At 44.7% G+C, this 16,361-nt stretch overlaps 1 protein-coding gene across 1 annotated transcript in view; it reads right to left on the minus strand.

Moving 5' to 3' along the window:
* The window catches only part of LOC124616386 (mucin-17-like), a 258,939-nt gene that overhangs the window by 8,849 nt on the left and 233,729 nt on the right, over positions 1-16,361 (minus strand). The window contains exon 5 of the mRNA XM_047144691.1: positions 2,700-2,825. Within this exon, the coding sequence (XP_047000647.1) occupies positions 2,700-2,825 (126 nt within the window). The remainder of the gene's footprint in view (positions 1-2,699; positions 2,826-16,361) is intronic.

Genomic DNA, 16,361 nt, shown 5'->3' on the forward strand with positions numbered 1-16,361 from the left:
AGTACGCTAAAGTGACCTTTACTAATAACATAAACTCAGTTTCACTATTTGTCGGCAATCGAGAGCGCCTTGTGACAATATAAACAGTTTAGAAGTAATCCAAGGCGCTCTACGGGAAACTTGTTTTTTCATGGTTCGCCGTATAACTTCTCTCAACAATCAGCATTACGTTTTATTGTGTAGTTTACAAGATTATTATTGTGGGAAAAATTTCGCTGTTGTATCGGTTGTTTCTGAGAAAAGTCTTACGCGGTAAAAGCAGATTTCTACAAAAATAAAATTAGTGTACTGGTACCTTCTCTATAGGAAGGTAGAAGATGAAATGGTGCCTATTATGGTTAACGAGACGTCTTTTCCAACGACATCATTTTTTTCGCCTTTTCACTACCAACACCGACACCCAAGTGTAATAACTTGCTACTTAACTTTGAAATATGAACAGGGGCGGCTTCTGAGGTAGTGCCACTGTGCCGTGACACCACTTTTATAAAAAAGAAAGGAAGAGAAATCTATGCGAACTGCGCTTAAGATATTGTTCGGAGTATGTATTTCTGATTTGAAGAGGCGCGTTTTGTCGCGCTCGTTCTCGCGGTAGTTTTCTGAAGCTTTGAGCCAACTGCAGATTGGCACTATCTGTTCTAAACACTGTGTGAAAGGCTCGGCCGTTGGTTTCTACACGTTTCTTATGGCCGCCAGAGAGCAGTACAGTGCAGGACCTACTGAAGCTCGATCTGCCATCTAGCGATCACGTTAAAATACATCGGTGCTCAGATTTCCTGCAATCCAGTTTTACAATCCCTAAACGCTAATTAATGCTTAATTTAAATCAAATACAGGAATAATACACTTAAATATTGTTATAAATAGCTTTATGTGATTTGAATATAATTATGCCCTTATATTCTGTAGCTAAGAGGCATTATTTCAATATTGGTATGTTTCACAACAGGAGGACTACTGCAACAGAACTAAAATGGTAACGTATTCACCACCTGCTGAGCATCTGTTTTCCAAACAAAGGTGTAGTATTTCTGTTTATACTCGTTATGTTCGTGTAATACAGTTCTGTACAAAAACATTGTAGTTATTGCGAGGTCAGGTAATTGACCTATATAGCTGTCTGCACAGTGTTCTCTGCAAGGGAAAATTCAGTTGGCTGTGGAAATAGCAAACATGAACAGGGTAAATGAGTTATTAAAAACGCCATTTAGCGACAGGAGTCACAGATAAAAAACACTAGGTAGACCACTCTCAAATCTGAATCTGTAGCAGAAAACTTTTAATCGATGCCGTAACTTCAGTCCAGAAATTTACCAAAAGATGAAATGGATTTGTGGGTGTGAAGAAAGCAACGCTGTTTTTTGTTTTCCTTTTGTTTCATTTGGGGGAGATGTTCATTGGTCTAAGACCGGAGTAACTGATATTTGACATACATGGTCTAAAATGAAAGTACATGACATGTAAAAGCGACACATGAATAATGTGCTTAGTCTTTCATTTCTAGGCAAAACCAACATTCAGCAGACATTAGATTCGCAATATAGACAAAAAATTGACAGCCACAACAAACGTGTAGAAAAGAATAGATATGTACGGAATTTAACTGCAAACTGCATTCGGTTCTGTGATGCTTTAGAACTGGCTCTCCGGGGCCACTTTGAATCTGATGCCTCTCAAAATAAGAGGGTTTTTCGCGAGCTAATTCAGTTCAGCGCGGAACTGGATAAAGATCTTCAAGTTCGTCTCATTCAAGCATCAGTGTTCAAAGGCATTTCCAAGACTGTTCAGGACGAACTACTGCAATCCATGTTGGAAGTGTACCATGATGAAGTTCATAAAAAAAATTAAATGTACTGATTATGTTGCAATAATTGCGGATGACAGCACAGATTCGTCTTGCAAATTTCTATTGGTTATATTGTTGAGAGTAAGAGTGTTGAAAAATTTTGGAACTTTGTTTATCCAAAAAGTCAGAATGCTCATACTATAACCGAGAGTATTCTGAGAGAAATTGAACCATTAATTGGCAATGATCGAGCAAAACTAATAGCTCAGAGTTACGATGGTGGCAAGTCGAACAGGGTTCAGAAATTAATTAAAGACAAATATCCAAATGCAAACTACATCCGTTGGTAGGCGCTTCAGTTCGACATTATGTCTACGGCAGCCTCTGTTAATCGCAAAGCCCACATCTTTTTTGCACATCTTTCAGGTAATTCTTCCCTCTTTTTATAAGTCACCATTGAGATAAAAATTGTTGCATAGCATTATTCAAAAAAGCTTGCCCCGTGTGTGTGACGAGATGGAATTACCATTCGCTAGTAGTAAAAGGTGTTTTTGAAAACAGGGAAAAATCTTGTTACTGATATGGAATTCACTGAAACAAGTGAGAACATAAAACTAACTTCTACAGTTGAAAGAGCTGGGTCATACAAACAAAGACTGCAAGATAACGAATTCATTTTCTAGCTGTCATTTTTCTATAAGATAATGCCTCATGCATACTTAATTTTTAATCAGCTTCAGAAGAAGAAAGCAAACCGACCACAGCAAAGTAAGACAACCAGAACTTTGAAGCGGTAATGCAAAACATCAGAGATGACGTTGGCCCCATCCTTAACGAGATTAGTTTCGAAAATGACGAAACGATGCCTGCCAAGAAGCGAAAATGAACACACGGCGGAACCGAGAAGCGTTACCTCAGCTGCGGAAGTGTCCTGTGCTGGAGGAGGGAAGTCGGAGGCTGCGGCCTCTGTGGTGGCGCGACTCGACGGCGCCGCGGATGTGCTCAGCTTGGCCAGGGGGCGGCCGACCAGCCGCTCGGCCTGCGTAAAAAAACATTTTGTAACTCTAAGGAATTAACATCGCAACAGCCTGTGTAGCTTGTCAACTCGAAGATCTAGCAGCCTTCCAGTGGTTACAGAAACACTAGTCTAAGAGAGCTATGTTTCTAGCTTGAGAATGACTAATGAAGGTAAAACGTCTGAAGTTGAGTTTGTACTTACGTAACACGTAGTTTCAAGCACAAAACGTCTCTGGGACAAAATACCGGGTGTATCAAAAAGAATCATCCGATTTCAAAAAATCGTAACTACTCTACTCGTCATTAAAATTGCTACACCAAGAAGAAATGCAGATGATAAACGTGTATTCATTGGACAAATATATTATACTAGAACGGACATGTGATTACATTTTCACGCAATTTGGGTGCATAGATCCTGAGAAATCAATACCCAGAACAACCACCTCTGACCTTAATAACGGCCTTGATACCCCTGGGCATTAAGTCAAACAGAGCTTTGATGGCGTGTACAGGTACAGCTGCCCATGCAGCTTTAACACGATACCACAGTTCATCAAGAGTAGTGACTGGCGTATTTTGACGAGCCAGTTGCACGGCCGCTATTGACCAGACGTTTTCAATTCGTGGTAGATCTGGAGAATGTGCTGGCCGGGCAGCAGTCGAACATTTTCTGTATCCCGAAAGGCCCGTACAGGACCTGCAACATGCGGTCGTCCATTATCCTGCTGAAATGTAGGGTTTCGCAGGGATCGAATGAAGGGTAGAGCGCAGGCCGGAGTGGGCGTGCGGTTCTAGGCGCTACAGTCTGGAACCGAGCGACCACTACGGTCGCAGGTTCGAATCCTGCCTTGGGCATGGATATGTGTGATGTCCTTAGGTTAGTTAGGTTTAATTAGTTCTAAGTTCTAGGCGACTGATGACCTCAGAAGTTAAGTCGCATAGTGCTCATACCCATTTTGAAGGGTAGAGCCACGGGTCAGAACACATCCGAAACGTAACGTCCACTGTTCAAAGTGCCGTCATTGCGAACAAGAGGTGAACGAGACGTGTAACCAATGGCACCTCATACCATCACGCCGCGTGATACGCCAGTGTTGCGATGACGAATACACGCTTCCAATGTGCGTTCACCGCGATGTCACGAAACACGGATGCGACCATCAGGATGCTGTAAACAGAACCTGGATTCATCCGAAAAAATGACGTTTTGCCATTCGTGCACCGAGGTTCGTCGTTGAGTACACCATCGCAGGCGCTCCTGTCTGTGATGCAGCGTCAAGGGTAACTGCAGCCAAGGTCTCCGAGCTCATAGTCCATGTTGCTGCAAACGTCGTCGAACTGTTCGTGCAGATGGTTGTTGTCTTGCAAACGTCCCCATCTGTTGACTCAGGGATCGAGACTGGCTGCACGATCCGTTACAGCCATGCGGATAAGATGCCTGTCATCTCGACTGCTAGTGATACGAGGTCGTTGGGATCCAGCACGACGTTCCGTATTACCCTCCTGAACCCACCGATTCCATATTCTGCTAACAGTCATTGATCTCGACCAACGCGAGCAGCTATGTCGCGATACGATCAACCGCAATCGCGATAGGCTACAATCCGACCTTTATCAAAGTTGGAAACGTGATGGTACGCATTTCTCCTCCTTACACGAGGCATCACAACAACGTTTCACCAGGCAACTGATGTTTGTGTATGAGAAATCGGTTGGAAACTTTCCTCATGTCAGCACGTTGTAGGTGTCGCCACCGGCGCCAACCTTGTGTGAATGCTCTGAAAAGCTAATCATTTGCATATCACAGCATCTTCTTCCTGTCGGTTAAATTTCGCGACTGTAGCACGTAATCTTAGTGGTGTAGCAATTTTAATGGCCAGTAGTGTATTATGTTATCTGAAATATGTGCGTGAACAACGCACTGTTGGGAAGAGCAAACTCTCGAGTTTTTCTTGGTTCCCGCTAGGTAGCATCAGTATAGGCCCGGTTCAGTTCTTTTAAAAATGGTGTCGGGATAACGAAAGTGTTTTGTGTCCTACGTTTTGCGCAGTGCGGGTCAGTAATAACTGTTCAGCGTGACTTTCGTACTAGGTACGGCGTGGATCCTCCTACAGCACAGAGCATTAGACGATGGCATGAACAATTCCGGGGAACAGATTGTTTGCATAAAGCCAAATCGCCTGCCCGTCCACGAGTGTCTGGCACAGACGGTGGACGCATCCGCCATAGTTTCAGAAGGAGTCCGCAGAAATCCGTTCGCTGTGCAGCTCGACGGCCCAACGTGCCGCCGATGTCAGTCTGGCGTGTGATGCGTCGACGTTTACACTCGAAACCGTATAAAATTCAGCTGCTGCAAGCTCTTCGTGAAGGTGACAAAGAATAACGTGTGTTCTCTAATTTCGTTCTTAGCAAGATTGAGGATGACAGTTTTCTTCCACGCATAGTGTTTGGTGAGGATGCAACATTCCATTTAAAAGGAAAGGTTAACCGTCATAACGTGAGAATATGGGGTACGGAACAACTACATGAGGTTGTACAACATGAGAGGGACTGTCCAAAATGTAATGTGTTTAGTGCAGTTTCACGGGAAAAGGTGTATGGTCCATTTTTCTTTGCCGAGAACACTGTTACAGGAAGCACATATCTCGATATGCTTCAGAATTTTCTTTCCCCACTGGTGGAGACAGAATCGAACGACTTCGTTTACAAACAAGATGGGGCACCGCCACACTGCATCTGGAAACGCGGGAATTATTAAATCAAAGGATTACCGAAAGATGGATCGGTAGCACTGGACGAGATGATTAAGCCTTACATTACTGGCCTCCGTGGTCACCGGACCTGACTGTACGTGATTACCTCTTTTGGGGGTTTATAAAAGACTCTGTTTATGTGCCTCCGTTACTAACATCAATGAATAAACTGAGTCATCGCATAACAGCAGCTGTGGAAGCTGTAACTCAAGACATGCTAGCTGCCGTGTGGGAACAATCTGAAGACCGCATTGACATCTGCCGTGCATGTAAAGGGGGCATATTAAACATCTATGAAAAGGTATGAAAAAAACTATGAGTCTCCCGTTCATAAAAAAACAAAATTCATTGTATATGTTTATTAGTTTCAGAAATATAGATGTGCCACATCGGATGACTTTTTCATACACCCTGTACATATCTTTCTACAATTAAACAATGGAAACTCCAGGTAGGAATATCAACAATGCAAGAAAAGACAGATTGCTACTTACGATAAGAGAGACACGTCAAATTTCAGATAGGCACAATTAAAAGACAATCAAATATAGCTTTCGGCCACAGCCTTCGCCAGGTAAACACACACACACACACACACACACACACACACCGTTCACATATGCATACAAGCAAAACTATAGACCTATATCTCTGACGTCGATCTGTTGTAGAATTTTAGAACATGTTTTTTGCTCGCGTATCATGCCGTTTTTGGAAACCCAGAATCTACTCTGTAGGAATCAACATGGATTCCAGAAACAGCGATCGTGTGAGACCCAACTCGCTTTATTTGTTCATGAGACCCAGAAAATATTAGATTCAGGCTCCCAGGTAGATGCTATTTTCCTTGACTTCCGGAAGGCGTTCGATACAGTTCCGCATTGTCGCCTGATAAACAAAGTAAGAGCCTACGGAATATCAGACCAGCTGTGTGGCTGGATTGAAGAGTTTTTAGCAAACAGAACACAGCATGTTGTTCTCAATGGAGAGACGTCTACAGACGTTAAAATAACCTCTGGCGTGCCACAGGGGAGTGTTATGAGACCATTGCTTTTCACAATATACAGGGTGTTCCAAAAAGGTACGGCCAAACTTTCAGGAAACATACCTCACACACAAATAAAGAAAAGATGTTATGCGGACATGTGTCCGGAAACGCTTCATTTCCATGTTAGAGCTCATTTTAGTTTCGTCAGTATGTACTGTACTTCGATTCACCGCCAGTTGGCCCAATTGAAGGAAGGTAATGTTGACTTCGGTGCTTGTGTTGACATGCGACTCATTGCTCTACAGTACTAGCATCAAGCACATCAGTACGTAGCATCAACTGGTTGGTGTTCATCACGAACGTGGTTTTGCAGTCAGTGCAATGTTTACAAATGCGGAGTTGGCAGATGCTCATTTGATGTATGGATTAGCACGGGGCAATAGCCGTGGCGCGGTACGTTTGTATCGAGACAGATTTCCAGAACGAAGGTGTCCCGACAGGAAGACGTTCGAAACAATTGATCGGCGTCTTAGGGAGCACGGAACATTCCAGCCTATGACTCGCGACTGGGGAAGACCTAGAACGATGAGGACACCTGCAATGGACGAGGAAATTCTTCGTGCAGTTGACGATAACCCTAATGTCAGCGTCAGAGAAGTTGCTGTTGTACAAGTTAACGTTGACCACGTCACTGTATGGAGAGTGCTACGGGAGAACCAGTTGTTTCCGTACCATGTACAGCGTGTGCAGGCACTATCAGCAGCTGACTGGCCTCCACGGGTACACTTCTGCGAATGATTCATCCAACAATGTGTCAATCTTCATTTCAGTGCAAATGTTCTCTTTACGGACGAGGCTTCATTCCAACGTGATCAAATTGTAAATTTTCACAATCAACATGTGTGGGCTGACGAGAATCCGCACGCAATTGTACAATCACGTCATCAACACAGATTTTCTGTGAACGTTTGGGCAGGCATTGTTGGTGATGTCTTGATTGGGCCCCATGTTCTTTCACCTAAGCTCAATGGAGCACGTTATCATGATTTCATACGTGATACTCTACCTGTGGTGCTAGAACATGTGCCTTTACAAGTATGACACATGTGGTTCATGCACGATGGAGCTCCTGCACATTTCAGTCGAAGTGTTCGTACGCTTCTCAACAACAGATTCGGTGACCGGTGGATTGGTAGAGGCGGACCAATTTCATGGCCTCCACGCTCTCCTGACCTCAACCCTCATGACTTTCATTTATGGGGGCATTTGAAAGCTCTTGTCTACGCAACCCCGGTACCAAATGTAGAGATTCTTCGTGCTCGTATTGTGGACGGCTGTGATACAATGCGCCATTCTCCAGGGCTGCATCAGCGCATCAGGGATTCCATGCGACGGAGGGTGGATGCATGTATCCTCGCTAACGGAGGACATTTTGAAGATTTCCTGCAGCAAAGTGTTTGAAGTCACGCTGGTACGTTCTGCTGCTATGTGTTTCCATTCCATGATTAATGTGATTTAAAGAGAAGTAATAAAATGAGCTCTGACATGGAAAGTAAGCGTTTCCGGACACATGTCCACATAACATATTTTCTTTCTTTGTGTGTGAGGAATGTTTCCTGAAAGTTTGGCCGTACCTTTTTGTTAACACCCTATATATAAATGACCTAGTAGATAGTGTCCGAAGTTCCATGCGGCTTTTCGCGGATGATGCTGTAGTATACAGAGAAGTTGCAGCATTAGAAAATTGCAGCGAAATGCAGGAAGATCTGCAGCGGATAGGCACTTGGTGCAGGGAGTGGCAACTGACCCTTAACATAGACAAATATAATGTATTGCAAATACATAGAAAGAAGGATCCTTTATTGTATGATTATATAATAGCGGAACAAAAACTGGTAGCAGTTGCTTCTGAACGATTTGAAGTGGAATGATCATATAAAATTAATTGTTGGTAAGGCGGGTATCAGGTTGAGATTCATTGGCAGAGTCCTTAGAAAATGTAGTCCATCAACAAAGGAGGTGGCTTACAAAACACTCGTTCGACATATACTTGAGTATTGCTCATCAGTGTGGGATCCGTATCAGGTCGGGTTGACGGAGGAGATTGAGAAGATCCAAAGAAGAGCGGCGCGTTTCGTCACAGGGTTATTTGGCAAGCGTGATAGCGTTACGGAGATGTTTAGCAAACTCAAGTGGCAGACTCTGCAAGAGAGGCGCTCTGCATCGTGGTGTAGCTTGCTGTCCAGGTTTCGAGAGGGTACGTTTCTGGATGAGGTGTCGAATATATAGCTTCCCCCTACTTATACCTCCCGAGGAGATCACGAGTGTAAAATTAGAGAGATTCGAGCGCGCACGGAGGCTTTCCGGCAGTCGTCTTGCCGCGAACCATACGCGACTGGAACAGGAAAGGGAGGTAATGACAGTGGCACGTAAAGTGAACTCCGCCACACACCGTTGGGTGGCTTGCGGAGTATAAATGTATATGTAGATGTAGAAATGCGCACACGATCGCCAGTTCCAACGTCTCGGGCTGGGATGCTACTCTTTCTACATGTAGAGGTACGACGGCTCATCAGACAGAAAGCTACACGTTATTACGGCAGGCCGAACAATTTTTGTTGAATGTGAAAGGTGGATGTCCCATGTACTGTGATAATTCTTAGTATGTCATGGGCCATAAAGATTAGTTGATTCGTAAATCTGATAAATGTTCTCAAGCCATGTGATATCGCCCTATCATTGCCACTATGATTATACGTTTTGGAACTATGTTCGAGACGAGAGATGTTGACAGAGAGGTTAGCTTTACCTTGTCGGAATAGAGTCAATGTGTGCTGGTAGCAACTACGTGGTAGTAGACTTAGTTTGAAATGGACGGAAGGTGGCGTGCTCTGGAGTGCAGGCAGCATATTTGGAGAAATTTGTGTAATATGATTTTTAAAGAGAAATATTAAGCTGAATGATTATAACGTTGTTTGGATCAGAAAACGTAACAATTAAAGGTAACGTGGTTTGTTAAATTTGTAATTACTTAGGACACTGATTATTTAACTGTGCTTATGGTTTAGATTCTCTATAAGCTTTGTGTAATGAGGTTATGTGGTTCTGTCTTCATGTGTAAGAAGTATCTGTCGATTCAGTTATTTCTTAATCGGTGAGATCATACTCGAAGTCACGAAGAAGGCTGTCGAGTTTAGGCTCGTTCTGCACACCGACGTCATGCATTCTACGAAAGCCACCGAGCGTTCAGTAGCATTGTGAGCGCTCTTCTGTAAATGCCGTGGTTAGACTTGCGGCAAGCGTGCTGACGATAATTAGGCCAGCGGGCGCGTGCGGCACGCTGTGCCGCCTAACATCGGATACCATTTAACTAACAATTTTTTTAGTTTCCTGGTAGAATTTATAAAAGTGGTTTTGAGATACAAATAAGATAGTTATAGCCACAGATTTCAGTGCTATTATAGGCCTTTATTACAGCCAGTGTTAACAAAAATGTGTAGTGAGGAAAAACGGAAATAGTGTATAGTCATAAACTCATAACAAAGAACAATTCGTCCAATTAAGAAAAAAAAATGTCGTGAACACTTATCAAGAATCACACACTTTGTTCCTCTGGAGAAGTTTTACAGTCATTACAAATCATAATAATGTGGCTGTGTTCCTTGCGAAGCCGCGCGAGCTGCCGCGCGGTTTGAGGCGCCATGTCACGGATTGCGCGGCCCCTCCCGCCGGAAGTTCGAGTCCTCCCTCGGGCATGGATGTGTGTGTTGCTATAGCATAAGTTAGTGTAAGTTAGTTTAAGTAGTGTGTAAGCCTAGGGATCGATGACCTCAGCAGTTTGGACCCTTAGAAATTCACACACATTTTTTGTTCCTTGCAAACAAATCTTTGCAACTGTTGCAAGTCACAGTACGTTTGTAATTTTTTTTTACCACCACAAAGATAGCTCCTCCCATACATTCTAACAACTTCTTCGTTACTTGCGGGGATAGATCGATAGATGACAGGAATCCTTAGATGACCCTTGGTAAAGTAAAGAATTGAGTCCTGCCTCTCCATTAGATCCAAGGTCAGGTTTGTGAGGTGCGTTCTTCTTCTGAAACTTTTGTCTGGATTATTTGCGAAGAACAGAATTTGGGAGTTAATTCCTACAATATCCAGGTACAGGAAAAACAAGGCCAAGGGCCATCTTCTTGATGTCCTCTAACTGGAGTAGGATGTACACATGTAACCAGCAGTACCTACGTCATCTTTGGTTGCATTGTAGTCCAGATTTACAACAGACTTCCCTGTAGATGTGCCTATTTCATCAGATTCATGCATTGGCGAAAGAAAAAGCTCATTCTTTTCGTTTGGCACGAAACAAGACAGAAGTCATCTTGAAATCCGAAAAAACAGTTTCGAGTTTCTCGCGACCTGTTTGGCAAAAAATCCCGGAGGAATTCCCTTCTTGTCCTTTTTCAGTGTCCCTATAAAGGTTACCCAGTCTTCTGAAAGATACTGTGCTAAAGGATAACTACTATAATAGTTATGCATAGTTACATTGCTGTGAGTACCATTGATTGGCTCAACTAATCTCTTCACAATATCCATAGGCTGGTTCGATACAAGATATGGTCCAAGATTCTCTCTGCCGCAGTATAGTACAAAGTTACATGTGCACAATGTCTTGCTATCGGACAATGCGTACAACTTCAAACCATACTTCGCAGGTTTATTGGGGACGTACTGCACAAAACCGCAACATCCATGAAAACGAACAAGCATTTAGTCTGTGGTTGTGAACTCCCCTGGGTTGTAGTTATTTCTGCAGTTGTTACAAACTGCGGAGTGGAGATCACGGATAACAGCAAGTTTGTCGATTACAAGTCTTTTTTTTTTCTGTATTGTATTTCAATTCCCCATCGGGGCGGGCTGGCAGCAGCATATGCGCTGCTCTTCAGCCGAACGACATAGAACAAAACAATAGAAGACATTTAAAAACAGCAAAGGAGAGAAGAAGGCGAACATAGATGTAAAAAAGGGAGAACATCATGGAAGGCAATATACAAAAAACGGGGTGACTGTAAAATGGAGATAAAAAACTGTTTAAAAGTAGCACACACAAAAGGCCTCGATTACAAGTCGCTCTTTTCCCGTTGAAGTATCTTCAAACCTCAGTAACCAGAGCGAGAACAGAAAGCGCTTGTAGCTAAATGCTGCCCTGAGAGTGTTCATTCCTCTGCCATTCGATGCCCGCAGCTCATACGTTTGTGTGTCCTTTTTGTACAGCAATGTGAAACAGTACTCCTAAGAGAGTAATATTTCGGAAGCAGAAGTATTTCCACGGTCCCTGTCCCTCGCTTAATTCACAGATGATCTCCTGGTATTGGGGTATCCGCTACTATTGAAGCTCCGCACCGAGCAGCGGCGCCCTCCATTGGGCGCGGGCGAGAAACGCATCGTTGGGCGCATTCTCCGTTCGCGGCCCGCTGCTAACACCGCAGGCCGCCTTTGCGAGTGCTCTCTTCAAACTACAGCGACTGGCCACCCACACTCAGCGACTGGCCGCCCACAATATACAGCGTCCCTGCTGCCGGCTACATTAATTATGGAACCTTAGTTAAAGCCGCTACTGACGTCTACAAGCCAATTCTCATCGTGCTATGTTTTACTCCACAATTAGGAACGGCCACGCTACGGTGGACCTGCTGTTCGATTTCGATCTGGCTGCTTTCTGGACTTACAATCCGATTGCTATACTGGAACTTGGGCTTCAACGTTCACTAGGCTTAGTACGTCAACGGACTTTTGATTTCCGCCGGCCGGGGTGGCTGAGCGGTTCTAGGCGCTACAGTCTGAACCGCGCGACTGCTACGGTCGCAGATTCGAATCCTGCCTCGGGCATGGATGTGTGTGTGATGTCCTTAGGTTAGTTAGGTTTAAGTAGTTCTAAGCTCTAGGGGACTGATGACCTCAGAAGTTAAGTCACATAGTGCTCAGAGCCATCTGAACCGTTTTTTTTTTTATTTCCGCCGGAATTCTGCATTTCACTTGCACTCCTTGGAGAGTGGTATAACTACCATCAATTTATATTATTTCCATAAAGTGTTCGTCTACAGCTTGGCGCTTGGTAACAGAATTATTTTGTATCAATTTTGTGTCAATAAACAATAGAACGATGATATATTTATTGTGTTATTCCTGGTCATAACACGATAAAAATGGCGACGGGCCAGCAACGATTTACAAGTACTCTCAACAAGGATTTCCAGCATGAGGCGCTCCAACTCGAAGACCCGTCATCAGACAAAGTTTTGGACTTAGCACAAAGCTTCGAAGTCACCCGAGCAGCAGGCAATAAATTAGAGTCATGGATTGACATATCAGTCGTTAACGTAAACATATCCGAGCCAGCAGCCAGTGACCACAATAGTGGCGATTTGGACGTAGCAACAGTGCAGGCGGGACGCCGTAGCTTTAGCCAACAGCGTCCTCTACCCCGCTCAAGCCGATCGATCCGGTCTTGGGTACCGAAACGATTGCTGTCTTGTCCGGATTGTTTTAAAAAACATCGACGTGAAGACTGTCCTCAAAGATAGACCTGTCCCAACACTGTTCTTCCAACAGCCATGTAGCTTCTGTCCGTCGTAAGTCTCGTCAGGCAAGACAGGCTCCTGCTCAACAGACGGACGTTAATCTGGTAGCCACTATCGGCCATAAAGAGACTTCCAATAACATTTTCGTTGGAGTGCAGATTGCAGAGAAACCAGTTCAGTTACAAGTAGTCACCGGCGCAACCGTGAGCATTCCGAATTACAGTACCTATTTGAAACTTGGAGCTCCTCCCTTGCAAGAAGCAAAGAGACATCTAATGGCATATAATAAACGTACCATCCCAGTATGCAGTCAAGTCGAACTGCCAATGACATATCATAATGTTACCCGCCACATTACCTTCTTAGTCATTAGCAGTGATTCCGCTGAGAACTTGTTTGGACTGGATTCTTTTCAGAAATTTGGATTTTCCATAGACGATTCTGTGAATTTGATATCCGAAGATGTTCCGTACTCTGACCTAGAGGACTTTGCGAGGATTACGAGGACATGTTCCCCCGAACTCGGCACCGCAGAGGATTTTGAGGCACACATCACACTGAAACATAATGCACGGCCTCGGTACTTATGAGCCCGCACCATTCCGTTAGCTCTCAGAGTACACGTAAAACAAGAATTGGATAACTGCAATTGGAGTTCTGGAACCTTTTTATTCTAATCAATAGGCTAACCTATTAATCATAGTGCGAAAGCCATTGGAGGAGATCCGTCTGTGAGGTGATTTTAAAGCAACTGTCAATGCTCTGTCAGAAATTGAGACACAGCCTATTCCTAAGCCGGAAAAATTACTGTCATCAAAATTAAAAGGTGGACTCTTCTCCTCTAGAATAGACCTAACGGATGCATACCTCCAACTTCCCCTTGATGCAGATCCCAACAGTTTCTTATACTTAAAACTCCGCAAAGGCTTTAGGATGGGAGCATTAACTATTTAGACGACATCATTGTAACAGGGAGAACTACGGAGGGACACCTTCGCAATCTGAATTTATTCAGTGTCTTGGCCTAAAATGCACAAAAGAAAAATGTTGTTTTTTCCAGCCAGGAATTGAATACCTCGGTCACATCATTTCCAGCTAAGTCATTCGTCCACTCAATAAACATGTCAAAGCCATAATCATACTTCCCAGGCCAACGACACTTAAGTAAATTCGTTCATTTCTGCAGCTGACGCGCAGCAGATACAGAAACCATCTACTTGTCCCAGCAATGCAAAAGGGGTGCATTTCCAGTAGACCCCAGATTGCGAACGCGCCTTTCAAACTTTGAAATCCAAGTTGTTGATAGCCCCATGCCTCACACCTTTTGATCCAATAAAGCAGATAGTTACTACACCGGACGCATCTGATATGGGCGTTGGAGTGGTCCTGGAACACAGAGAGGGGGATGGCTCTGAGCGCTCTGTAGCCTATGCATCGAAAACATTGACTGACACGCAACTCAGGTACTCCCAAATAGAAATAGAAGCGCTGACCATCATCTTCACACTAAAGAAATTCGACGTTTTTGTTTATGGCACGAAGTTTCATCTCGTCACAGACCATAAACTGCTGATCTCCTTATTCAATCCAACAGCAAAGATTCCAGACCCGACTGCTCACCGACTACAGCGCTAGGCTTTATTTTTGGCGCGCTACCAATGTGAGATTCACTTCCGCAACACGAATGAGCATGCCAACGCGGATGCCCTCTCCCGCCTTCCATGGGGACCAGATCCAGAGTTCGAGAAAGAAGAAATTCTGTGTTTTCACGTCGATGAAGAAGGAGAAACCGCCATAAATTCTTTTACCATTACCAGCTCACGGGTCGCAGACGCAATCGGTAACGATGAGGTAATCCAATAAGTCCGAAGTGACATACTTCACGGATGGCCTGAACGACAACCTCCCAAGGCTTCCACGGCATCCCGTCAGTTCTTTAATGCCCGCCATCAGCTCATACTGACTGACGGAGTAATTCTACTCGTTTCCGACGAGAGACACCCCCAAAGTAGTCATCCCTTATTCTTTACGTCAGCACATCCTGCAACTACTGCACCAAGATCAGTGGGGGGTATCCTGAACTAAACTCCTGACTTGTAGGTTCACTTACTGGCTAGCCATGAACCAAGAGACTGAACAACTCACCCAAACGTGTCCATCCTGCCATAACGAGCAGGCAGCCCCGCGATATTCATTTGCTTCTTGGCCACCATGTTGCTCGCCCTCGGGAGCAGGTACACATTGATTTTGCTGGGCCAGTGTTTAACGCCATTTTCTTGACAGTGGCTGATGCTTACTCCAGATTTCAGTACATTGTCTGATGCGATGCCACGTCAACCACCAACACCATCTCAGCGTTAGAAAAAAAATTTTGCGATTGAAGGTCTGCCGGAAGTGCTCGTAACGTACAATGGTCCACAAGTCCGTGACTAGGAGTTTTGTACGTTGTGTGCCCAGCAAGGGATTCGCCACATTCCTGTGTCTTCCTTCCATCCATAATCTAATAGAGAAGCCAAGAGGATGGTCCGCACCTACAAAACTCAGATGAAGAAATACCTCGAACACTACTCCACCGATGAATCACTAACTTTTTTTAGCAGTTAACAGGTCCACAGCCATTGGAGACAAAAGACCAGCGGGACTTCTCCACGGACGGCAGCCTCGGACCCTCTTGATCCCGCTCATGCAGACACCAAGGCCCACCTTTGCTTGCTCCAAGTTCTGCCCTGGTACCTGTGGGCGGAAGGATTTGGCTGGCAACCAGCTGGATTCGAGGAACAATCGTCCAGCACTGGGGTCTGAAGGTTTTCCAGGTGCAGCTTCCGCACCGAGATGTTCTGCGACATGCCAATCAACTTCCTCGCTTCCCCAAGAGGGAAGAGGTGTGGTATCTACGACTATTAAAGTTCCGCACAGAGCAGCGGCTCGCTCCATTACACGCGGCCGAGAAACGCATTGTTGGCCGCATTTCGCCGTGCGCGGCCCGTTGCTAAAATCGCAGGCAGCCTTCGCGCTCGCGCGTGCTTCAAACCACAACGACTGACCACCCATTAACATTCAGCGATTGTCTGCTCGGAGTATGCAGCGACGCCAGCCGCCGGCGCCTGTAACGCCTTTAACTATGGCGCCTTATTTAACGCCGCTACTGACGTTTACAAGCCAGTTCTCATCGTGCTATGTTATACTCCACAACTAGGAAGTGCTACGCTGCGGTGGACCTGTTGTCCGATGTTGAT

The sequence above is a fragment of the Schistocerca americana genome, chromosome 5, assembly GCF_021461395.2.
Source record: "Schistocerca americana isolate TAMUIC-IGC-003095 chromosome 5, iqSchAmer2.1, whole genome shotgun sequence".
Classification (NCBI taxonomy): Eukaryota; Metazoa; Arthropoda; class Insecta; order Orthoptera; family Acrididae; genus Schistocerca; species Schistocerca americana.